Source organism: Leptopilina boulardi, unplaced genomic scaffold (genome assembly GCF_019393585.1).
Source record: "Leptopilina boulardi isolate dan_hultmark-lab unplaced genomic scaffold, ZJU_Lbou_2.1 LbouV2_51, whole genome shotgun sequence".
Classification (NCBI taxonomy): Eukaryota; Metazoa; Arthropoda; class Insecta; order Hymenoptera; family Figitidae; genus Leptopilina; species Leptopilina boulardi.
In genome coordinates, this window is record NW_026137996.1 from 2,296,624 (window position 1) to 2,324,161 (window position 27,538).

Consider the following 27,538-nt stretch of genomic DNA (forward strand, 5'->3'; position numbering starts at 1 on the left):
AATTATTAGTTTAATATTTTCAATATATAATTGAAAATTATTAATTACTATTTGTTTAATATTTTATCCAACATTTTTTTTGCAAGTATTTAAAAAATTTTTTATTATAATATTATGTATTTCTTTTTACAGGCCTCTCAACTGCACCGGAGAATATTAGGGATGGGATTAAACAACACGAAAACGACACGAGTAAGTTTTTTTTTTTTTTGCATATTTTTTCATAAAACATTTAATGCAATAGTTATTAATTTTAATTTGATTCTTAAAAGAATTGTTTATGTTATATAAATTTAAAAAATTTTTTGTGTCTAAAGGTTTTCTAATTTTTATAAATGAAAAATTTACATATAATTTTTATTTATTTAAAAAATAAATATTATAAAATAATATTTATATTGTTTATGAAATTGTTAATTTTCTGCGTATAAAATTTAAAAATATTTTTTTGAAATTAGTTATCGACTTATGATAAAACAGAGAATGATTCTTGAAATAAGTTACCATATATGGTATAAAGTTCATTTATCGACGGAGATAAACAGGTATAGAAAAGATAAAAGATTCTTACAATCACCTGTTATCTCTCGAGGCTTAGTTCCATTTCTATTTTACAGTGTGTCGACAATACACGTTAACACCTGTCGGCAGGTGATGACAGGTGTTGAAAAATTCTATACCTGTAAATTAGGAGGGCGCTGCATGCCATTTAGTATGATGATCGATTTTGATATTAAATTTTTAAAAGTTTAAACAAATAATGTTTCTTAGAAATTAATAATTTTTAAATATTTATTAAATTTTTTTTTTTATTTAAAATTAATTTAATTTATTTTTTTAATTACAATTAAAGTGAATGTGATAAAAAAAATGATTATTTGTATTTACTTTTTAAAAAATAATTATTTTAAAATAATTTTTAACTATATTGAATTTAATAATTAATGAAGAACAAATTATATAAATTAATTTAACGAACTTTTGTCATAAATTTTAATTTGTATTTGCTTCTTATTTATATTTTCTTTAACTGTTAGTGACACATTAGAAATTAATAATTTTTTTTTTTTTTTTTTTCGTAATTTATATGTGTCAAGTTATGATAAAGTTGCATACAATCGTGGTTGTAATTTATATGAATAGAAAAGAGAACGTGCAATATCTCGAATATCAATATATTAATCGAGGGAGTTTAATTGTCCGTTAACCTCGCAATGCATTCAACAATCAACATTATAGTTTAGTTTATATAATTTAGAATCATTGCTTCCTGAATTACATTTGGTCCACGTGACATTTGTTTCAAAACAATGTATATATTTTTGAGAAAAAAAAATATAAATCTTACATTATATATTTTATTAAGACAAATAATTTTAAATTATTTTGTATAGTCTTTGTAAATAAGACTACTTTTTTTAAATATTTTCTTTGTTTACATAAATTAGTAACTATGATTTTTTTTAATTATTAATTTTCTTAAGGTAGTATTATAAGATTATTTTTTATAGTCCATTTCTTTTTTATACGCGACAAGTTTTTTTAAGATTCGAAAAAAAAATATATACAATATATGCAAATTTACATATATTTAATGATAAGATATATCGTCATAATAGAATAGCAGCCATTGAACTTTATTTGGTCGATACATCCCTGAGTTAGTTGAACTCAAGAGCAACTTATTAATATGATTATTTACCCATAACATAAATTCCAAACAAAATGCGATTAATAAAAAATTTTAAAAAAAATTAAAATTTTTAAATTAAATACAAAATAAATATTAAATGGAAAATGAATTTTCATTATTTTGCTTAAATTTGCAATTTGTTTACTTGCAAAAAAAAAATAGAAACAATTATTAACAAATTATATAATAAATAATGATTTCCTTGGAAGTGTATAATAAATATTATTTATTGGATTTACCCGGAAAATTGTTTAGTATCGCGTAAAATAAAACAAATATATATACCATCATCAGTATACGACAGAAAAAAAACCATTAGTTATTTTTCTTCTTATACAATAATTGTCATATTAATCATACACTAACCCTTTTAACTATATAGTGATGTAATATATCTTTCTGACAATATTCGTTACACTTTGGTGACCGTATCAATTTTCCTATTTTATTGTCGATTATCAATAATCGTGAAACTATATTTATTTGCGTCTAATTATTATCATATATATATATGAAAAATGTTTCTCTGCGCAAATAATGTCAAAAACAATTTTGGTTTCAAAATATAAGAGACATTGAAAACATATATATTACAGACAAAAAAAAACTTGTTATACAATAATAATGTTTTCATATCTATTTGCTTTTTGCGTTCTATACAATTTTTGTTTACTATTATATTTTTTAATTGACGTCGTAATTTTGTCGAAGCAAACAAAGATTAATATAAATATATAAATATATATATATATATATATATATATATATCTATATATTATTAAAATTAATTTTTTCTTAAATTAGAAATTAATAATTATAATTAAAAGAAAATTATATTGTAATGGTTTTTATAAGTTTAACATCATAAAAGTATATTAAAAGTCATTATTGACTTACATATTTTTTTCATATTATTATTGTTTGTTATATATTTCATTAAGAGTAAATTGTTTTTATATGGAAATTAGTTCAGAGTAAAAAAAAAAAAGGTAGATTGCATTCGTATGTCAGCAGCGGAAGTCTATTACGAAAAACGCAAACAGAAAATCACTTGGCTTTTTAGATTGATTCATCATTTCAAAAGAATTACTTTGAGCAAAATATTTTTTTCTTTGTTGTATAAATTCCAAAAAAAAAAAAATTAGATTTTAATTTTAGATTTGTTTCAAGTTCCAGTGTACCTTATATTTAAGAAAAAATTCCTTAATATGTCATATATATATATATATATATATATATATGTAATGCGCAAGATAAGCGGTATGAGCTTTAGATGTTTCTCATATCAAACAGAACATTCTATTGCAATTAGAAACAATTAGTCCTGGGCGCCACGTCATATCCTTCCGAACAATGTATATGACAAAAATCGTGACAACAACTCCACACTCTCGAAGAATATTACAAGGTCTTAAATTTGTAACTTTTATAATTTAATTGTTAATACGTTTTAATAACATTTTTCTGAATTCTTATTTTTTCAAACAGCTTGTCTGATATTAAAACGTAATTTAATTTTTTGGCATAAAAACAAAGGAAAAGAAAATTTGCTTTTGTTTATTTTTTTCTGAACGGGAAAATCTTATTTTAAGTTGAATGAAAGCTCTTATTTTCAGATATGCAACATTTCGTAATTATACTTTACTAATTATTTTTAGTTATTTTTAATTATTCATATTTAGAGATGACAATTAATATATATATACAGTGGAACCTCGATTATCCGAACTAATCTAGGCAAGGCCGGGTTCGGATAATCGAAAATTCGGATAATAGAGATTTTAATTTTTTTTTTATAATTAAAGTAAAAAAATGTACAGTTGAACTATATATTTAACTTAATACATATGTTTTTAAACACTCAGAAAAAAATATGTTTGAACCAAAGGTACCATTTTTTTATATTTACCCAATTTTTTGGTTAGTTCAAACAAAATTTGTTTAATTCAAAAAAATATTTATTTGATCTAAATAACTGTTTGGTTTATTTTAATAAATTTTTTGAACAAAGAAAAAATTTGATTGAGCTAAATAAACGTTTGGTTTATGCAACCAAATGTTTGGTTAACTGCGTATATCAATGCATTTATTTTGTTGATTTAACCAAAATTTGGTTGCTTCAAACGAATTTTTTTCTGAGTGAATATACATAAGTATATACATATATGTAAATATATATTAATTAATAATAATATTAAAAATTCAGAAAATTCGGAAATTTTTAAGATTTTTTTTGGCACAAATTTGGTTATTTTGCTTTGAATGATAAAATAAATAGAGAAAATAAAATTTAAAATTCGGGAGACCAAAAAATAGTTCGAATAATAGAAGTTCGCGGATAAAATGTTTTTCGGTTCGGATAATCGAGGTTCTACTGTACGTTGAATTAACGTTATAATAGGAATCAATTTTTTTTTTAACTACAAGGGGATTCGAACGCAATTCAATTTCTAGCGAATAAGCGACTTCGGCCAATGTGAATTCATAAATTTTGCAAATTTGTATATTAAAAATTGTATAATTCATGTTTACGTTTCTATATAACAATACCGCGGTTTTATTTTCAAATCTATAATTTAATTTTAGACATATCTGGCACTAAAATTTTTCTGTGTAAGTCTGACGTATTCTCAATGAAAATAATTTGAATAATAATATTATTTAACTGACGAGGGAGAATTTAAATGATTTTGATTGTTGTTAATAATTTTTTTTTTTTTTTAAATGAATTTAATATCTGACGTAAATTATTAACCTTTGTGTATTGTGAGGCTAACTTTGCTGAGACAGAGGAAACATAATCTATTAAATGATGTTTGCCTAGTCTCATCTCGGGTTAACGAATCTCTTTGAATTCTTGGCCCTGGATATAGTCGCGTATACTTTTACAAAGCTTAGGTCGATGGGAAATGGTTATAACGGTTGGCCTCGGGACTGCCTGGCAACAAGTTTGGAGTCTGCAAACTCTTTGCATTCATGAGCTATTGGAAATAAATTCAAAAGTTTTTTTTTTTCCCCCCGAATATTCTAATTTCAATTTTTCTTTTTTTTGGCAATAAAATACAACTAGAAAGAAAAAATAAAAATTTGTCTCAAAGGAAAAAATAAATATTTATTTGCGGTGAATGAAATTGAAAAAAAAAAATTATTTTTAAACACAAATAATTGTTTTTGAGAATATTTTTAAATTATATTTGATAGGAATAAAAAATTTATCTATACTTTCATATTGATTAAATTATTTCGTTTTAGCAATATATTCTGGTTTTGAATTTATATAGCGACAAAAATTTTTGCACAACACTTCCTGGAAATGAAGAGGGGATCTCAGAATATATGCAAAATGCTATATGTGAGATTTCCGGTTTTTTTTTTTATATATAAATTTATGTCAATGCAAATAAATAACCCTCGAAAATTTCTTAGACTTTAAATAATTTGTGATAATGATAGTCAATAGCAAGTAGAAAGTAGTTTAAAAACTGGTACAAAAATTAAATTTTTTTTTAAATATTTTAAAAAAAATTTATTTTCCTTTTTTCAATTAATTTTTAACAATATTAAATAATTTAAAATAGTTTGTAATTAAAATGATGAAGTCAAGTCTGAAATGCAATTAAAGGATTAAAAAAAACAATTTTTTAAACGTTAGTTTGAAAAAATTGGTTTGTGCTTAGTTTTTTTTTATGATAATGGACTTTTTTCACAGTTTTATATTATTCTGCTTCGTTTGAATACTGCAACAACAAAAATAATTAATTTCTGTACGTGAATCCCCTTTTTGCTTATATATATATATATGAAAAAGTTAGTTTAATTAATTATATGCGGTAATTATTTCCTATTGCAAGTATTTAATGCAAAAAACCTAATCTTCTTGTAGATCTCTTGTTTTTTTTTTTTGGACAAATAAAAAAATTTCATTTGAAAATATCCGTTTGATTCGTTTGGCTTCGAATTTGAAAATTTTTATATAAATTTATATTAGTTAATTAAGTATAATACAACAATTAAAAAGTATATAAATGTCTACATTTGCATCAATTATTATAATCATTGAATATAATGATTATTTGCCAAACTAATTAGCAATGGCAGATTTATCGAGTAGAATAATTATATATTCTAGTATTTGAAACAGGATTTTGCAATTAATAAAACTATTGAAATTAATGTGACAAATAATTATTTTTCATTGCCAACAATTTTTATTTTTTGAATTCATATACATATACAAAGTTTCTCTGTAAATCATTTTTTTTTATTCTTAATATTTTATTTTTCAAATAATGATGAAATTAAAAATTTGGAAAATTTGTATTTTAAACAGAAACTGATTTTATTATTAAATTTGATTTTTTCTTTTGCTCCTTGTAATTTTTTTTTTTTTTTTTTTTTTTTTTGAAGAGATTACATATATTTTATCAGAAAATTACCTCTTGCTTAAGAAATTGCAGAGAGTTATAACCATTTCGCTCACTTATTAGTCGATCATTCCACTCATCTCAAGCAATCAAGGTCGTTGAAATTCATTCATGGTTCTTTCATTTAATTGAGTTTTAAATCATAATCAATGTTTATTATTTTATCCTTTTTTTATTTTACAAAAAATAATCATATTAAAAACAAGTGATTTTTTTATGATACAAAAAAAACGCGATTTTTCAGTTGAATTAAAAATAAAAATTAGAATTAATACTCAAATATTAATTGTTTGTTCTTTTCGAATTAAATATGTGTTTTTCCTAGAAAGAATTTCATGTCTTTTTTTTTATAAAACATTTATTTGTATATTGATTATTTCTTCGTATATATAGTTGTCTAAAAGTTAACAAAAAAAAATTCTAATTAAATTTGTAAAAAAAAAAGAAAAAAACAATTTGTCCAAACTGCGCAGTATCTAATAGTCAATTATTTGAGCATTAAATTCTTAATAAAATTCACATCGATTTGTTTTTACAATATATATATATATGTAGAACATTGGGTTTCACATTTATCGAACGATGCAGCAATGCTTCAAGTCACGGTCAAGGAATTTTATTTCAAGTATATCTATTTGTCCGCGAGCATCGACTGACAAGCGCGTCAAAAGATATTGCACTTGATTTTATAAATTTTCAAGGTCTTTTAAAAAACATTTGAAAAAATTTTATTTTTATATTTTCCAGTTTAACAAACAACATAAATGTTTTCGAAAAATAAAAAAAAAACACAAATTTTTCCACAAACGGTCACCTATATATAGGTGTATTTACTTTGTAGTTTGCAAGTCACGAACAAATGATGTTCTAATATCTAATTTCTTATTGATTATAATTTCATGATTAAATAATAATTGTTTTTTTTTTTGTTTTTTAGAACAATTATTTTTACAAAAAAATAAATTTGGTTTTCAAAATAGAATTGAAAAATATATTTTATTAACTGTTTATTATTTTTATTTTTTTTTAATATTTAAAATACTCGTGACTTTTGTTATCAGTATATGAGATGAGTTAATTAAGAAGTTTACTAAATGATGCAATATAGCTTCTTTTGCATAATGATTTGCGATTTATAATATTTATATGTAATGCCCCCCAGCAATTTTCTCTCAGTTTAAATATTCTGATAAACTTGATCTCAATTCTGAAAAAATAAATTCTAATCAGAATTCCGCGGGGGGGATTTTTTTTTTTTTTTTTTTTTCCTCTCGCAAATTGTAATAATAAGTTAAATGAGAGAAAACAGTAGCGTAATAAATTGGAAAATTTACAAAAACCCGTTAATAATGAAATATATATTTGCAACAGTGATTACGTATTATAAGACTCATGTGATTCGATGCAATGAGATAACAAATTATAGAGATTTATTGCAAAAAAGCAAATAACGTTCATATATATATATATTGTACAAGGTCTCATATTAAATGGTTTCTCAACATTTTTTTTTTTTTTTCTATATTTTAAATTAATTCTTAATTATAAAAATTATTATATATTGAATTATAGCAAACATTAAATTTAAAATTTTCCTCTCAATTTAACAATGTGCTTTGTTATCATTTTTTTTTTTTATTGCTTTTAACTGGCATTTATAAACTAATTTTGAAACGGCATTTAACGATTCAATAAAAGTGAAGAAAGTTTATAAAGTTTCTCATAGCATTGACGCAAATTGATCTTAAAAATATATCAAGAGGAGCTCTTGTTCACTTTGATATTTTTTATTCTTATTTCAATTTTTGATTATTTGATTGTGGGATTTGCCTTAATACAATTCAAAACATGTTGAACTTTTCAAATATATATAAGAGGAAGTCATAATCGTTTCTTCTTTTTTTTCCTACAAAAAAAAAAATGAAGTTTGTGTAACAGAAACCCTAATTTTAAATTCGCTTCACGTCAGAAAAGTAATGAACTTTCCGGGTTCCTCGAACTAAAAAGACTTCAATGTTTTTTTTACACATCTATTTCTGAATTATTATTATATTCTCAATAGAAGGCAGCTCTCATGCGTTTAAATCTTATGAAAACTTTTGTTTCTATTTTAAAAAATTATTTTTAACAAATTTAATTTTTTATTTTGAGAAATAATTTTTTAAAATAATTTTCTATAATATATGAAAAATTGTTCGAGTTTTGGTTGAGAAAGAAAGACCAGGAAGTGGAAATCCCAAATCGTTTATATTTATTTAACATACTGAGTAGTTTCGTCTATATATGCGATTTAAATAAACTTTATTCACAGATCAAAGAACTAATTTAAAAATTACATATATATATAATAAAACGCTCTTATAATACGTTTTTCCTTAAATATTAAACAAATTGTAATTGTTGCAATATATATATATATAAGTTTTTGTTTTTACTTACACGATGCCAAAAATGATAGTTATATGTTCGGGAATAAACAAACTAAAATTGATTGCATTTCAGAGTAAAAATCATAATCGTCATTGACAGACATGAGTGTAGATATTTTTTGAAGGACGTTTTTCTACATTAATTTTTGGCTACCACTATCACGTGGCGGCAATAAGTCTATGCCAAAAAATTTTTACATTGAAATCAAGGAAAATTCATTTATATTTTCAAAAATAGGATATTTATCAAATTTTCCCCTTTTTTTTTTGAAGAAAAGAAATTTTTTTTCTGATTCAGATTCTAATATTGTATATATATAGTGATAAATATTGCTTTTAGAAAGAATATAAATGACTTCTACGATCATTCTATTCTTCGAAGTGATACAATATTTACTCATAGACCTCGATTAAGTGACGATGTAGTCACTGTATGAGTGTCTCACTTTTTTTTTAGAATCGTAAAAATAATTTTTTGCGAATTAAATTTTTTTTTATACAGAAAATACTTTGTCGTAAAAAAAAAATTGATTCGCAATATTTATTCTAAAATTTTTCAATTTGTACGACTAAAAACTATTTTTTGTTATTTCATTTTATTTAATTGATATTTGGAGCATAAATATCTGAAATTGAGTCTCATTTTAAAAATTATGAGATTTGACGAGAATAAATTAAATTTACATTTCGTGGAACATTTGATAAGAATCGAGATTTGTTTTTTTTTAAATGTTAATTGTGAAAAATTATTGTATTTAAAAGGAAATATGTTTTAAATTTGTAAGAGTCGGATGACAATGTTAGTTTTGAAGAAAATTGGTATTAAACAAGAAGTTACTAAAAATATGCGAATAGTGACAGAAATAATGTAATGAAGTAGCAGACATTACTTGAGGCTTTTGAACGTTTTCTTTGGTGTTCTCTTTCTCTCTTTCTATTTTAGTTTCTCTTTTTTCTCTCTTTCTCTTTTGGGTATATATATATATGTATTCACAAATATATAACGTGATCCAGGCCAGAGTCACGAAAATAGTTCCCAGCTTTACATTTAGGGTGGTAACCCGCAACGAGAGTTTCAATCAAGATACGCAATGACGCACGCATCTCCCTTTACGTTCTCTTCCCCTTAGTACGAATGACTTGCATGTCATTTATCGGATCTCTCACTATCACCATAGACTTCTTCTTGCATACATTTGATGCACCAATACTTAATCGAATGCTCCACTTTATATATACTATATAAAAGCCCCTCGAAATCTTTAACCCTTTTATAAAAGACGCGAGAAAAGATCCGCTCTGCCATTATAGATAAAGTCAAATAGTTCTTGATGATATATACGCAGAATCAATTCATTGTATTTTAAGAATTTTTTTTTTTTTTTAATTATCAATTAGAAAATTTTTAGATTATAAAACTAATTATTATTTCCCATGGAGAAATATTTTCATAACATTGTCTCAATATTCTAATATTGCAGAAATAATTGCAATATTTTCATGAAATTTTAGATATACTGAAATATAGTTTTTTTTCTAAAAATGTTTTTCATTAGTACAAAATTATTATATTAATTATAAATTGAATATTAAATTGCATATTTTTAATTATAAATTGAATTTAAAAAAAAAAATTAATATTCCAAAAAATTGCAATACGACGTAATTTTTTTTTTAACCTTCGCAATTTATTAAAGTCTATATAAACCAACATCAATTACATCGCACTAGATTTCATATATATAATGAATCATATGGCACTCAAATTTAAATGATTCTCGAAACTTGTCGACGTCAAATAAATTATTGCATATTTCATAAATATATATATATATATATATATATATATATATATATGTGCAATTTTCCAATATATCGTAAAAGTAAAATTTTAAAATTTAGATGCCAAAAATTCTCTAGACACATGTCTAGATATATATGTAAATTTATTTTAAAAATTCAGTTCAATATGGAATAAAATTTAAAATTTCAGAATTTTACGATTATTTTAATTTAATCTATTTTGAATTTTGGCAAATAGAAAATATTTGTATGAAAAATGCGATGTTTAATTAATAATGATAATTTAACATTAAATATGTTCAATTAATTGAACAATTTTTATGCCTTATATATATATATTTTTTTTTTTTTTTTCATCGTCTAATACGAAATTGGTGTAAAATTGAAAGGATCGATAGTAGATTTTCCTTGAACTTCACTTTGTCGTCGTAATAACAAATTGCGGTCAGAATATAATGGATATGCATATTGTGCATCCATATTTCCGGGTAGCTTTTGTCTATTTTTAAACTTGGAGAAAGAATTTTTTTTTCCTTTTATTGTAATACAAAAAAAAAAAAAAAAAAAATACAATTCACATCGGAATCTATTTTGTCAATTTGGAAAATAATCCAATCATTGAATTTTTTTTTTGAATAAAATGATTATTTTAATTAAAAATAAGTTTTAATTAAATTTATAATAAATTAAATTATAAAAATAAATATTATATGATGAAAATGTCTCAGTTTTACAAAACTCGAATATTAAAATTAATTAGAAAAAAATTTATTATATTTTTGTAATAACGATTGACAAATATTTATTTTCTATTTTTCATTTATTTTTTAAAATTATTAACAAAAAAATTTGTTTGTTTTTTTACAGATTCCAATCCGTCACATCTTGGTAAGTCTTTTATTTTTTGAATAATAAGTATTTCTTTTATTTTTATTACATATATATTTAATTGTTCTTTGTTAAAGATTATTTTTTTAATTTGACGATTAAGTATAGTAGCGCATATAAAATGTTTTAGTATTATTAGTCTCAATATATAGAAACCTCTCATTATCCTCATATATTGAGAAATAATAATGAATTTGCTTAGGAATAATAATTAGAATATAAAATCCTTAGGGAAATAAAATTTTATATTGGTAAAATAATATAAGAATAACAGTTTTATTCTCAAACATACGTCATATTATGTGTGCTTTCACAGCAAATAATGACATTTATTATTATTGCATTTATACTTCTTCCTATGTATATATGTACTTATGTCTATTTTGATTTTCAAACAATTTTATAAATATATAAAGTGTAAATTAAAAGCTAGACATTTTTCTATAGTTTTATCTCTTAAAAAAAAAAGCAAGAAAATAAACACTCGAGAGTAAAATTGCTATAATGAAAAACAAGTATACATAAAGACCTTGTCCTTCTCAAAAGGGACCTTGGATAAATGCTATATTTTTTCGCGTGTTGCCATTATAACCTTATCGCAGACGTGAATCAGTTTTATTTAAGATTTTTATAACATTATTATTAAATGGTATAATAGTTTTATTTATATCAATTTTTTATTGCATTGAATTTTTTATATTAGAAAAAATTGACTGTTTATTTTTTGAAACCTTTGTTGTAAAAATTATGCGAGTTCTTAGTTTTGAAATTATTAAATTAATGAGAAAAATAGTTGTTAAATTTTTATTTTTTGAAAAAAAAGTAGAACAAGAAAATTGCTATATGAAAACAGAATGTTTTTCAAAGACGTGTGCTGGAAAATTATTAACCTTAAATTTCGATTGAATGATTACCGTTATAAACTATGATTGGATAATTACAGTTTTATTCAAAATTGAGTATAACAGAACTACGTCGTTGACAAATGGATTCAAAACAGAACAATATATATATATATAATATATTCTCGTGTGCATAAATTTTATATTGAGTTTTGTTTAAAATATACTTTTTTTTTTTCGTTGACAGATTGATTAATTTCCACCTTTAATTACAAATCAATCATGCAGACCTATTATTTCAATTTATTTTACGGGACTAAAAAATCGGACTATTTTCTCAATTAGGGTCAGCCGGGGTAAATCCGAACGCTAATTATTTCAGCTTAATTAAAATTTTGAAAAATTTTAATTTCTACCTCAGATCCTCTTCAAGAAATTCTAAGTATTATCCCATTTTTCGTTTGTTAATTAGCAACAGCATAAACAAAGATAATGAGTATTGCAAAAAAGATTGCGAAAATCAAAGATGTCACTCTTTCAGTATTTTGTCTCGTATTTGAAGAAAAAGAAGTTAAAAATTCATTTTATTATTTATAATTGTTTGTTATGAATACTAGAACAGAAACTATTTTTCATTTTTGCCTTCTGTAAAATTTTATTAATAATATCAGACCGTTCGTATACTTACCCCGGAAAATTGGAAAACCGTGGTAAATCCGAACGGTATTTTCAATAATTTTTTCTTATATCAAAAATTGTTTTTATTTGATTACACTATTATTTTAACATTATAAAAGTACATAGAAAAAAGTTTTTCTTTCTATATGGGGCATTCTATGGGAAATTTTCATTGAAAATTTTTTTTTGTCCGAAACATTTTTTTTCGAAATCTATATGAAAAATAAGGAAATACGTATTTTTTTTATTTTTTTATTTGATGAAAATCAATTATGATTTTTTGAAATTTAACGTCAACAAAGATAGTGTGTTTTTGGAACATTTTTTAATCTATTTTGTACTAAGAAATTAAAAATTATGCTATATATGAAAGTTATTTATTTTTTCCCAAACTTTTCAAATATGTGCTCAAAAATAACGTACCTATAATAGAAGCAACAAAAAAAGTTGAAATTAAACTTATAAAGTGAGTATTCTCAAAAAAAGACACTTTCGATTTTTAATTTTTTTTTTTTGCATTACAATCTCTATGATGACTGAAGAATTTTTTCCCCTATCTGCGAAAGTGGTACTTTTAGTTATTAAATTACTATTTACAATTTTTAAGCTTGACGCAACGATTTTTAGTTTGTTTTTATGAAAATTAAAAAAAAAACAAATGAATGTTAATGGAAAAAGGTTATATTTGTAGAAAAAATGCTTGAATTCTGTGAGGAAAAATACGTATTTCCTTATTTTTCATATAGATTTCGAAAAAAAATGTTTCGGACAAAAAAAAATTTTCAATGAAAATTTCCCATAGAATGCCCCATATGTATCCTCGTTAGTAATTAATAAGCAGAAACTTAATCTCTGCTCTCTCGATGGAGTGTTCCACTTTTTTTTTGCCAAATGGTTTGTTGAAAAAAGTTTTTCAGGATCTTAATAAAATTTGGTATTCTAGGGTTTTTGGGGTCGCTGATTACCAATTTGACGTCAATTTTTCAAATTTCAAAATGGCGGATCCAATATGGCGGACGAGAATAAAAAAATTCATTGGATTCGCTCGAAAATTGTTACTCGGGGGGTTTCAGAGTCGCTGATTACGAAGTTGGAGTTAGCAAATTTGATCATTTTTAAAAATATAAGTTTTAGGAAAGTCCGCCATATTGAATCCGCCATTTTGAATTTAAAAAATTTGACTTTTATTTTTGTATTTACATTCAATCACTTCAAAATACTTTCTGTACCAAGTTTTGCAAAAATCCGTTCTATGGAAGTAAAGTAACAACTTCATGCACCAGAATACCGGAAGTATATTGTCTTTTAAGAGCATTTGAACCTTCGTGACGTCACAAATCATGGCGCATGACACGCAAACTTCTCAGGTATGTGAAAAACACAATTTTGAATATTTTTTAAAAAAACCTTTTGGAAAATGTTCAGAATAACATAGACTCTGTCTGTTATGTGCGAAAAATTCAAAATTTTGCGTTTAAAACGTTTTTTAAACAATGCCTACATATAAGCAATTCGTGTATTTTTCCTTACTTGTGACAACCAACTTAAACATTGTTTAAAAAACGTTTTATACGCAAAATTTTGAATTTTTCGCACATAACAGACAGAGTCTGTGTTATTCTGAATATTTTCCAAAAGGTTTTTTTAAAAAATATTCAAAATTGTGTTTTTCACATACCTGAGAAGTTTGCGTGTCATGCGCCATGATTTGTGACCTTAACATTGTTTAAAAAACGTTTTAAACGCAAAATTTTGAATTTTCCGCACATAACAGACAGAGTCTATGTTATTCTGAACATTTTCCAAAAGGTTTTTTCAAAAAATATTCAAAATTGTGCTTTTCACATACCTGAGAAGTTTGCGTGTCATGCGCCATGATTTGTGACGTCACGAAGGTTCAAATGCTCTTAAAAGAAAAAACTTATGTTATTTTTGAAACTTACTAAAAGCGTTCGGGATTTATCCCGGCTGACCCTAATGATGTAAAAAAAAAATCAATTTTTAAATGTTTTGAAAAAAATTGGTAACAATTATGATTTTTTTTTTGAATTTTAAAATATATATACAGTACAATAGTTTCTTGACCTTTTGATTAAATTTTCATATTTTATTATATTTGTCTGCTCCTTTTATAACAAGACGGGGGTGTAGTCACGTGTGAGTTTTAAGTGATAAAAATTTCAAGACGTCCTAATGACATCACTTATTCATACGGTTAACGTTTTCTCAAGTATATAAAACACGTGACGATATGTGCACAAAACCACGTGTAAAATGGTCATCAACCCACATTTATCGCAGATCCCATTCTTTTTTTTCTTTTGCGGTTAAATTAAGCAACATTGTTCGCATATTTTTCCTATAGACGTTGTTTGCCTTTTTAAAATATGTCACGTGTGTTATTATCACGTCGATTATTTATATACACATTCCATAAAAAGCACATATATCTATATACATTTCTGTATATACCTTTGTATTTCCGTGAACAATTCTTTATAGCTAAAAATAAAAAAAAAAATCATAACTAAATTATGAATATAAATTTAATCGGATTTTTTTTAATTAAAAAAAAAAAGTTTTTTTAAATGATAAAATTCTTATTAACAGATGTAGTATTTTGCAACGTGTTTCTCCATCAGTTAAAAAAACAGTTTTATGAGGACATGGATATTTCACAATATAAATAATAGGTCAAAAAATTATTTTTCTTCTAGCTGCGCGTTGACATTTACCTTTACACCTGTAGCTTTTACATTGACCTTAACTTATACAGTTCGATAAACACAGTATCAATCAATCGATGATGTGCGATAAAAAATCGTTTAGAATTATGAAGGTTAAAGAGATAAAAAAAAAGGTTAAAAATTAAAAAAAATTCAAAAAAAAAAAGTTATTTTTAATTACTGTTTTTTAATACCCAAAAAGGGGAGAAATTGAACTTTCTTATCAATTTCAAAATTAATACCTTTTTCTTATATTATTGTTTTATGGACATAAATAATAATTCTTGCATATAAATTTTTAATATACTGTTATTTGTATGAAAAAGAAAAGTTATAATGTTTTTTTTTTATTTTATTTTTTTATTACTATATGTGACACGCGCGGTATCGTGACACACGTGGTTCTAGTTTCTTCACATTGGATTTTTTTTTTAAACTTATACTGTCAATGCCAATATTATTTTATTTGTGAACATTATCTGAAAACTGCACACTACTAATAGTTTCGATATTGTTTATCATTTTGCCGCCTTTTTTCAATATTTAATTAGGGGATTTCATATTTTTTTTAGAAAATATTGTATTTTTTTAACTCTTAAAAAATGTAGCATAATTTTAATATGAGAAAAGTTAATTTTTTTATTATACAAAAATGAGCAATATTGATTACATTATCATATGCTGGCCTTGAAATAAAGCTGAGAAAATTATCTGACAGCATAGGGCTTTTATACAATATATATTATTTCGAATTACGTAAGTCATTATTTGCTTATGCTTTAGGTAAATGGTTCTTCATGTGAAAATTTTGCTCGACAGGTGTCATTCAGCTGCAATTGACAGATTCTGCATGTGATTTGTGTGTGTGCGTCATTCTGTAATTTAATATTCTTCTTACAATTGAGATTTGTTATTTTTTAAATTTAAATTTTTCACTCGAAAATTTTTTATTTGAACCAAATAAAAATTTTCTTTTTTTTTAAAAAAAATTTCTTTAAATAAATATTTGTTTATTTTTCCATTGAAGAAATTATTTTTGAATATTTTCTTTTTGCATTTCAAATAATTGCATTAATTTTCTAATTCTAATTTTCTTCGATAATTAGAAAATTAATGCAATTATTTGAAATGCAAAAAGAAAATATTCAAAAATAATTTCTTCAATGGAAAAATAAACAAATATTTATTTAAACAAATTTTGTTTAAAAAAGAAAATTTTTATTTGTAATTAGAAATTAATTAATTTTCTATTAGTCACTCCTTTGACTAAGAGTGAGAATAGTTTTTTCTTTTTTATCTTGAAAGTTCCTTGTTCCCATTAAGAATCACAGGAAAATTTGATATTCCTTTATATCTCGTGAATATATAGAAGACACGTGTTTGTATATATATATATATACAAAACACAAGTTTCATAGACAAAAGAAAACAAAAGGAAAATCAATCGTGTGTCTACTACCTTGAGGAGTTTTTAGGCAAAAGGCCAATTATTATGAGACTTGGCAAATTGTCAAGGAAATTTTACTCACGAGGCCTGACGCGTTCCTCTCTTTGCAAAATTTCAAGACGCGCTCTCTCTCTCTCTAATTGAATAGTATCATATATATATAGTTTAGTATTTAGAGGAACAGGTGTTTATTATATTTTTCAAATGACAAAAATCCCTCTACAAATAATAATTGTAGTAGAAAAATTCGAAACTCTTAATCTTTTTTACAAAAGTGGGGGGGGGGGAATAGATTATCAATTTCTTGAAATAATTTTAATTCTAATATATTTAATGACAATAATATAATTATTTAACATGAAGATAACAATTTGTAATTTTGAATAATTATTATTATCATTGCTTTTATTTAATATTAAAATGATGAAATAACAAATAATTAAATCAAATGATGAAATTAATATTATCAGTGTTGTAATATAATTTTAAATCAAAGTTGTATACTAATTATAATAAGACCTATTTAAATGAGAAAAACACGTGACAATATGGTATTTTTAATTTCATATGTAGAGCCAATTATCTTGGCCTCTCGTGAAATAATTAAGTCTGCATCCGACGACCCTGAATTTAATGAATATCTTCTAAATACTATATAAAAAAAATGAAATAATCATTTTAGAACATATTTTTACAATTAGATTTACAGACGCAATTTTTTTCTTTTTAAATGATAATTCATCATATAGGAGGCTGATAATTTATTAGTGAAAAACTTGTTTTTGAAAAATGCGTTATTTTCACACTCGAATTGACTTTTTTTTATATTTTTTTGGACAATCAGAACTTTCTATCAGAGAAATGAGCGCAAATTTCATTATTTGAAAGCTGTTTTCGATATAATAATTAATATATCAGTGATAGAAAAATAAATTTTTGCTTTTTTTTTTGTTATAAAAATAATTGAAATTGCAAAAAGAATAGTTGATATATTAAAGAAACAAAAATTAAGTCTCCCCATGTGGTTTCTTAAATTGATTTCTAAATCTGTAACTTCTACGAATGTCTATAATCTCTTAGTTAAATCTGCTCTTAAAGTCTTTTCTCGATATGTCATGTCCTATTTGATATTTTTAGATAATTTATTAATTAAAAATGGATATGCAAAGTATACTCAAGATAAGATATAATTATGTCTTCTCTGTATAAATAAGTCAAAACTCATATTTGATATTATTCCTGAATCAGGTCAATTGTATACCTTGAAAAAGCGCACAAAATTTTTATTTTATAATTTTTGATTATTATTCGTAATATTCTTATTATAATTATATTTTTATTTATTATAATATTAAAAAATATAATAATTTTTTATTAATTAGAAAATAATATATATTTTAATAATTATTATCGTCATCGCATCATTTTTTTCTTTTTTTTTTTCTTCAATTTGTATTGATCTTTGTAAATAAATGTCAATTACTGAGTTGCACTTGTGTGACATCGTAAAATTTTGCAAATTTACTTCAACTTTGCAAATCTAGCACATTTCAATTTAGTTTCTTTTATCAAAACGTCATCTTTATTCGCCACGTGCCCTCAATATTTTTCAACTTGAAATCACACATCCGCGACATAACAAAACTGAAGTACTCTAGTTACAATTCAAGTAAATGCCACCTAATCGTCTACTCTCTATCTCTTTCTTTCTGGTTTATCTTCTTTGCAGAGTTAGCGTCTGGTATGGTCCATGAAAAATATGATAATAAAAATATCATTAGATTTCATATAATATAATATATTTTGAAAATTGTTGCAAAATTTATATTTTTTTTCGTTATTGAAAAAGTGTTTTTTTTTTCTATTTGTAGATTCCTCATTTCCCTTGTACTAAAAAAAAGTTACAATTCATAGAAATGATATAAATAAAAATGGTTTATTCTATACTTGGATTTAATGACATTCTATACTATGTTATATAGGAGAATTTATTAATCAATAATTCTAAAAATGTCTCAACGTAAATGACGTTTTATATTTAATCTACGTCACATTAATATTGTGACGTTTAATGTCAAATGACGTAGATTTTTACATGAAAACAATTAATTTAGAAAATATAATTTGCGATTTTTTAAAAGTAAAAATTTTTAGTATTTTTTTTTTATTTATTTTATTTTAAGGAATATTATTTAGATATTAATTAAATATATATTGTTTAAAAGATTAAAATAGATTTTGCACCCCCTTTTTTTTGAAGATATATATTATCGAGTAAATATTCGAAAATAGTGTTCAAACAATTTAATGCCCTCTGCATTTATAAATTGATGATCATTAACAAGTCTGATGCTTTTGTTTGAAATAACCTTCGAGGATTTTTTTTTTTTTTTTTAAAGCATATAGTAATTTTATTGTCATTTTATTATTATTATTAGTAGCAATTTTATTCAATCATACGAATGCAATTTGATCACCACCAGCAAATTTAGTTGGCTGAGCATATATATGAAAAGATATTAAATATATATTGTCGACGCAAAATCCAAGAAGACAATATAAATCGACAGATCCGAAATTATATTAAATTGTCCCAATGGCGAGTCAATGTCGTGTCACTTGACTCCGATCTGGAAAACTTTTGCATATATATATAACGTTATCATATCGTTGTGATTTTTTTTATGTAGTCTCATGGATCATTCATTTTTTAAAATCAGTTTACTTTTATATATATATTATTAATATTGAGGATAACTAAATTTACAATATGATTTTATATATTCAAATATTCCAAATGCAATTCATTCAATAATATTAGTATAAATTTTGGAAATAATGTTTGAAAATCAGGTCATAGTAAGAAAATTTGAATCTGCGGGATAAATGGTACTTTTTGGATTTTCTTGGATATTATTGAAAAATATATACTTTTTTGTATTTTGAATTTTCACTTCTTTGCAATTATATGGTTGTTGCAGTAAATACCAAAAAAAAAAAAAAAAAGAAACTCAATTCTTGATTGTTTATAAGAGTCTTGTTCTTGGAAGCGATGAATGCTGTGTGTTGAGGGTACCTTGAAAAAGTATTTCTTATAGAAACACAATACGATCTTCATCAATGCGCCAAGTAAATGCATTACATAAATGTCGGCATCCTTGAAATCCATGCTTTCACATCTGCCAATTAACCATTTTCTTATCGATATGTGGATACGATATTAGCTTCAAACACATTCTTTTCTCTCTTTATAACAAATATATATACGTTATATATTACGCAAACATGTGTAACAATATACAAAGATTTATTTTTTCTCAAATTAAAATTTTAATTTAATAATATTTATAATGTTGAAGAAAAAAGAAACTTTATATAGGAAACAGAAAAATATTATCGAGGAAAAATGATTAAGGAAACAAAGAAAAAAAATATTTTTCATTTTTCCGCATGTTATTTCAAAAATAGCACACAGACACTAACTTTCGTTATCCTTAATGATTATTAGTATTTATTTTCCTTATGATGTGTTAAAATATACATCTCTTTGAGTAGAGATGATTAATCTGTTATAATTGCGGCTAAAAATCTTAATATTACAACTGCTTGGCAACTATAAAACAATTTTTGAATTTATTTTTAGCCTCCTTTAACTGATAATAATAATAATAATTGTCTTAGAGTATATACTACTTATCCATGATAAAAAGGCAGTAGCTATTTTCTGCTGAGATAATCCAGCAATACGGTCAATCCTCTTTCTTGATGTGGTTTATAAATAGAAACAGGGTTTGCTATATAAACTCGCAAAAGGGTTCACACAAAGAAGGTGAACTTGCTTTAATAATCTTATTGCATAGTAGTTATCCTTTTTTTTTTGAATCAACATCAAAAACCAGTTGAGGAAAAACTTTTTTTGCCGTTGCGTGTTTTATTCTCAATTTCGAGAGAGCATTAACACTAAGTTTTTGTTTTTTTGATAATCTCGATAGGAGACATTTCATATATGAGAGATTCTTTTTCAATCGCCCCAGCCCAAAAAGTCAATGTTCTGGGATTGGCTTCATACTTTGGTAAATTGTTGTCCTATATGATAGTAATAAATCCCTAAAATATAAACTCATTAAAAAAATATTTGTAGAAAGTAGAGGGGGTTGAAGTTTTGACGTTAAGGGTAACATTGTCATTTTCAAATCCGTATAACTATGACAAAAGTTAATGGATTTTAATTTATCTATAATGAATTTTATTGCATTTTTCACGTACTTTTCTAAAATGTATACGAAATTTAAAAAAAAAATTTTTAACCCCTTTTTTTCAAAAACAACCCTTATTTTTCGATTTTCACCCCTTCGGGTATTTTTTTTTTTTTTTTTTTTATTTTCATTGGAAAGCTGAGGTTTTTTCCGATGAGCTATGTAAATATGAAAATGGGACAACAATAATTTTGTGAGTAACAGAATATTAAAGTAGGCGGTGCCGATAAGGGGTGTACCTGGAGATCATCTTTGAGGATTTAGATAGGCACCGCCTAATTTAATATTATGTTTCTCACAAAATTATTGTTGTCCCATTTTCATATTTACATAGCTCATGGGAAAAAACCTCAGCTTTCCAATGAAAATAAAAAAAAAACAAAAAAAAATTCCCGAAGGGGTGAAAATCGAAAAATAAGGGTTGATTTTGAAAAAAAGGGGTCAAAAATTTTTTTTTTTAAATTTTGTATACATTTTTGAAAAGTACGTGAAAAATGCAATAAAATTCATTATAGATAAATTAAAATCCATTAACTTTTGTCATAGTTATACGGATTTGAAAATGACAATGTTACCCTTAACGTCAAAACTTCAACCCCCTCTACTTTCTACAAATATTTTTTTAATGAGTTTATATTTTAGGTCATGTCTCAGATTTTTCTCAAAATTCGGTAAATAGTAGTGATAGGGGTGCTAAATAAGTGTACAAATTTTGAATTTGAAATTTTTAATATTTTTCCAGATATTTACAATAACAAATTTGAGCAATATATTTTTTTGCTTTACTTATAACTTTTTTCCTATTAAAAATAGAGAAAAATGTTGTAAATGTTTTTTACGCGGAAGATTTTAAACTTTTAGAATGTTATTAATTATTTAAATAATTTTTATTATTAATTATTAATTTAACACACGTTTATTAGAAATAGTTCATATAGGGCTCGTTGGATGCGGATTTTGATAAGCATTCTAATGGTGTTTTTCAAATTACTCTAATTTTATTTGTTCATAAAATATTTCATTTTTTATTAACTTTTGTTAGTTAATTAATTAATATCTCGAAAACAAAAAATAATGCCATCTCAAAAATTTAACCATCAATTTATTATGACTTAAACAATATTGATGATTTTTTTCGCGCTTCTAAATGAGGGAGAACATGTTTAAAAGTTATAAACAAATTTTATTTTTTAAACAAATTGTTTAAAAATTAATATTTTTTTTTTTAAATAATTTTTTTCTAAAAGATTAAGATCTTTCGCGTAAAATACATTTACAACATTTTTCTCTAATTTGAATAGGAAAAAAGTTATAAGTAAAGCAAAAAAAAATATTGCTCAAATTTGTTATTGTAAATATCTCGAAAAATATTAAAAATTTCAAATTCAAAATTTGTACACTTATTTAGCACCACTATTACTACAATTTAACGAATTTTGAGAAAATCATAGACACCTTCACACGTATAAAAATAATAATTTTCATTTAATTGTTTTGATGGTATTATCGCGTCAATAACGGTTTTATTTTTGGATCAAACGTGTTCACGTTTTTTTTATTTATTATTTTTTTTTTATTTCTATACATTGTTGATGATATTAATACCATATTTTTACATATTGTGACGATAACGATTATTAAAATCGTATTTACCTGATGGCGATAGGTATGACGAATAATTATTTATAAATCTTTTTATTGATCTATTTTGAGTATATGTACTTTTTAAATGAATAAAAAAAAAACGGAAAAATATTTTCACAAAAAGGGGGGCTGTTTTATCAATTAAAAAAAAAAAAGCTTATTCTTATACAAAAATAAGTCCTAATTCGATATATTCTCAGTCTATTTGTATCCTCATTACCCAATTACACCTACGCAAACAAAGAGAATCTAAAAATAGTTCTTTGCACCTGTATTTATATTCATTCTATATATAAAGGTCGGGGAAAAAAAAATTTGTTTTGCGATTTTTTTTTTTTATGCGAGAGTTCATGAACTTTTCTCCTCTGAAAAGAATTCTCGGATCAATAAACTTTTGATATTTGATGTCAACTTATATAGAACCAACAATTGTTTATATATATATATATATTGTAAATTATAATAAGGTCGAAATTTGTCCCCCGAATAAAAATAAATTTTTTATATATATATATAATTTAAAAATGAAAAAGAAGGTTATGCGGGTGCGTCTAAATTTCTAAATTTTCTCATACGATCGAGTACATGGTCAAATTTCTCAGGACAATTTATTTGGAGATATAAATATACATATATTTTGCATGAAATTAAATTTCCTTGCAAAATAAATGTTTTGCCGTAAAATTTATCGAATTGTTATTAAATGGCATCTGAAGAAATTTTGTGTATTTTCAAATTACACCTCCGCAGTTCAAAAAAAAAATGGAATTTAGAGGATGCTGCACAAAATAAATATTTGACAAATCTATGTGATTTGACCTTTCGAACAAAAAAAGAAAAAAATAATTGTGCCAAGAATGAAAAACTTGATTTATATATATGAATTTCGAAAACTTTTGTTCTTACTCCTTTATTTGCGATTATTTTTATATTAAAATTTCAAATTTAATTTTTCAGCGAGGTAGAAATAATTGACTAAAAATGAACATAACGTATTAGATTTCATAAGAGAGAAATTTCAGAGAAATAAGATAATTTGTGGAGAATATATATAAAATTGTTTTGATACAAAACATACCCGTTCGAATGTAAAATGTAAAAGATTATATAAACGTGAAATGTAACAGTGCAAAATCGTTGCATTAGAAATATTATGCCAACGGACAGTTTGATGTTTAATTTCCATTTGCATATATATCAATATATATTTGTAGAAGAATGTCAACATTTATATTAATTGAAGGTGGTCTTGATTCAAGTTTATTTTCTGATGTCTTTGATAGATGATTCGCTGATAAAGCCGCAAAGTGTGAGATACCATATAGCACGCGCAACTGATACCAGAACAAACGAATATAATAACAATAATCATATTAGAATCATACAGATTATTTTCTCGTCTGATTTATTTTTACATTAAAAAAAAAAAAAAAAACGTTGACAATTTGACTCATATAAAGAAATATGCTAATCTTTTAGTTTTTTATAATGCAGTTTTAACGGAATTAATAAATGTTTTCGGTTTTATTAATAAAACAGTGATACAATAACTAAACATTAATTTGTATAGTCTGCGGTAATTTTCTTTATATTTGCACTGTAATCTAATTTTAATTTTTTAATTTTCTTAATATTGTTTTATATAAAATATTTTTTTTAATTTTAAAACATTAAAAATTGTTTACATGAATTGTAACAATTTTTAATTACAACACTGTGTGGGAAATTATTATAAATTTTATGATACTAATATTGTTGTTTTTCGTTCGTACCATATAAATAATTGTTTAATGAAAACGAATCGTAGGTGCCAATTAACGTGAGAATTTTTTAATGACGAACGTTCAAAGTTAACCACGTGCTATGTGCATGGTCAGCTAGAAGATGAGTCGAACATTATATATATATATATATAGGGGAAAATAAGGAAGTATCATACATTGGCTTCTATTGATGCTTTTAGCGGGTGCGGTCATTTGAAAACTTTTCCATATTGGGAAAGAAAAATTTTCCTTTAAAAAATAATTGGAAACTCAAGGCTTATTTATAGGTTACACACGTGTGTGAATTACATATGAGAAAAATATAATAATACTTTTTCACTTAAATAATAATAATAATTCGCTTAAGTTTCGAAAAGTCAAAAATTCGATATAGAAAATGAAACTAAAAAAAAAATTCAAAAAATAATTTAATCATAAGAAGTAATTAAAATTAATTTTTTTTTTTTAATAATTAGAGTTTTTTGTCAAAGTAAATTATGAAAATTTTTGTTTCCCCCAAAAAGTCTGTATATAATAGAGAGGACGGAAGAATATCAAGGCCGACGACTGTCTGACGGGTGTCTGAAAGCAGGGAACCGGAACTGCGAAATATTGAGTAGGTTGTATGTGAATATTTATCGAATATTCTTCTGCGAGAATCGGAAACATATTTATAGCTACCTACTAAATTTCCCCCTGAAAAAAAAATTTGTTTCTAAAACAAAATTTTATTGTAATTTTATTGTAAAATTACAATTAAGATAAATTAAAAATTTAAAGATTTAAAATAAGTTTCCTTATGTTATATATATATAGTAATTTTATGACGAATGATTGTATTCTGATGATTTATCAAAATATATATATATATATGTAGAATTTCTAAATTTAACGCATCAATTCTTCGTATAATGATATTTTGCAAATTGTTTATCTGGAAGTCATCTGTTTGCATTAAACGTCATATATAAGCTTTTTGTAAAGTCTGCATTGCAGCGTCATCAGAACTCGATTAAGGATTTATCTTTGAAAAAGGGAGGCATTAACAGACACACAGGGGGGATTCAGGATAAAATTCAGGTCCTAGTGCGTGTTGCTAGGTTACGTACTCTCTTCTTTTGATCGATTTAGTATATATATACATACAAAACCAAGAAAAATTCTTTAAAAAAAAAAAATCCATCATATTATGATAATATATTATAATAATATTTATTTTTCCCGTGAAAAACTTGGTTTATTTAAGAAATCTCTTCCTCCTTGTCAACCGGCAGGTATATAACATTCTTGATATTATAATTTATTCTAAAGTATATTAAATATATTCTAAAATTCACAACTGTGAATGTTTTTTTTTCTATTATAAATGAATTTTTACCTCTCTTATTCTCATCGTTTCTTTTTCATTGATGAATTCCTCGAAAATATATATCACGTGTTTTTTTTTTCTAAAAGATTAGGAGGCATCTTTTTTTTCATTTCATCTTCATTTTTGTGACATTTGAAAATTTCAAAAGAAAAAAAAAACATTGATTCGTGCAGAAAATAAGACTTATGTAATTCGTTTGACGTAATAGAAAAATTATAAATGACACAAATTTTCCTTGACACAAGGAAAATTTTGAGGTTCGCAATTTTTTTTGTTTGTTTTATTATTCGTACAAAGTTAGGTTAAATTTTGTTTTACAAGGAAGTTGTATCATAGAAAAAAATAGTATTATTAGAAGAAAAACAATAGAGGTGATAAATTCTGTAAACTGTTGTCAAGTTTTTTTTTTTTTTTTTTTTATGTATTTCTACTTTGGTATTGAGGTTTAGAATATTTATCTCTTTTTCCTTTGCTGTCAACTTAAAATGATTCTTAAATTATTTCTTAACATTATTTTGTTTCATTACCAGTTTATGCAGCTGAATGCTTCGTCATATATTTTCCTCCTTCTCGCATCTTTTGTGTCACGCGAATTTATAAGTATCTTTGGCACAAAGCTTCCCGTGATCACAAAAATATACTTAAGGACGTGTAAAATTAAAAATTATTTTTTATTCTTGAAATTTATATATATATATTATATAATATGAATTTAAAATTGAGAAATTAATATTATATATCTCGAGAGTTGTAACCATAATCTGCATTACATTTATCATTTAAATATTATACACGGAAGTTATTTAATTTTCAAATCCGCAGAAAAAAAAGAAAATACCTAATCGTGTTTCAGAATTTTATCATTTGTAGTTTTTCTCACCTTTTTTTTTTTTGATTTTAGATTAGAGTGTATTCTTGCATAATGTAAGGTTGAAACACACTTCTTTAGAAATTTCAGTCTCTGAATTCAATATATGCAAAATTATTCTATTCAGGTAGAGTTCATCAGTTCATTCATCTTTTTAAGTTACTTAATAATAAAATATTTACATCATTGAAAATTTGATGTTTATATTTTAGTTATTTCAAATTGATGTATATATTAATTTTATTACACTGAAAAACAAATTTATTTGATTTAAATATATACTCGATTACTTGACTATTATCAAATAAATATATTTTCTTTGAACCGCAAATAATAAATTCTCAAAATTAATGATAATAAATATTAATTTTTAAGAATATAATTTTTCTAAAAGGAATTATATATATATTTTTTCCGTGAAAAATATTTAACTCTAATTAAATTTCAACTTGAAAAATGAATGTTCACTTAGTGAAAATTATGTTCACTTTACAGTAAATGAATGTTCACTTACAGTAAACGAATTCATAGTATATTATTTCTTGCGCAGTGAATATTAATGCATCAATTTTAAGTAACATGAGTTGAAAAAAAAGTCTAGTATATAATTTTTAATTTTTTCTTGGAAGTTCTTTAGAGACGTAAAATGTAACCTTGTTTGAGTGTGGCCATTGATATAATATTAGAACAATGTAACATGTAACAAAG

The 27,538-nt window shown here is 24.1% G+C and overlaps 1 protein-coding gene across 6 annotated transcripts in view; it reads left to right on the forward strand.

Annotated features, from left to right (window-relative positions):
* LOC127289921 (uncharacterized) overlaps nt 1-27,538 on the forward strand; it is a 115,130-nt gene that overhangs the window by 62,872 nt on the left and 24,720 nt on the right. For 3 of the 6 annotated variants that reach the window (XM_051318200.1, XM_051318202.1, XM_051318204.1), the window contains exons 2-3: nt 133-192; nt 11,217-11,237. In XM_051318200.1, coding sequence (XP_051174157.1) covers nt 133-192; nt 11,217-11,237 — 81 coding nt within the window. The remainder of the gene's footprint in view (nt 1-132; nt 193-11,216; nt 11,238-27,538) is intronic. The other 3 variants (XM_051318201.1, XM_051318203.1, XM_051318205.1) reach the window with 1 other exon arrangement.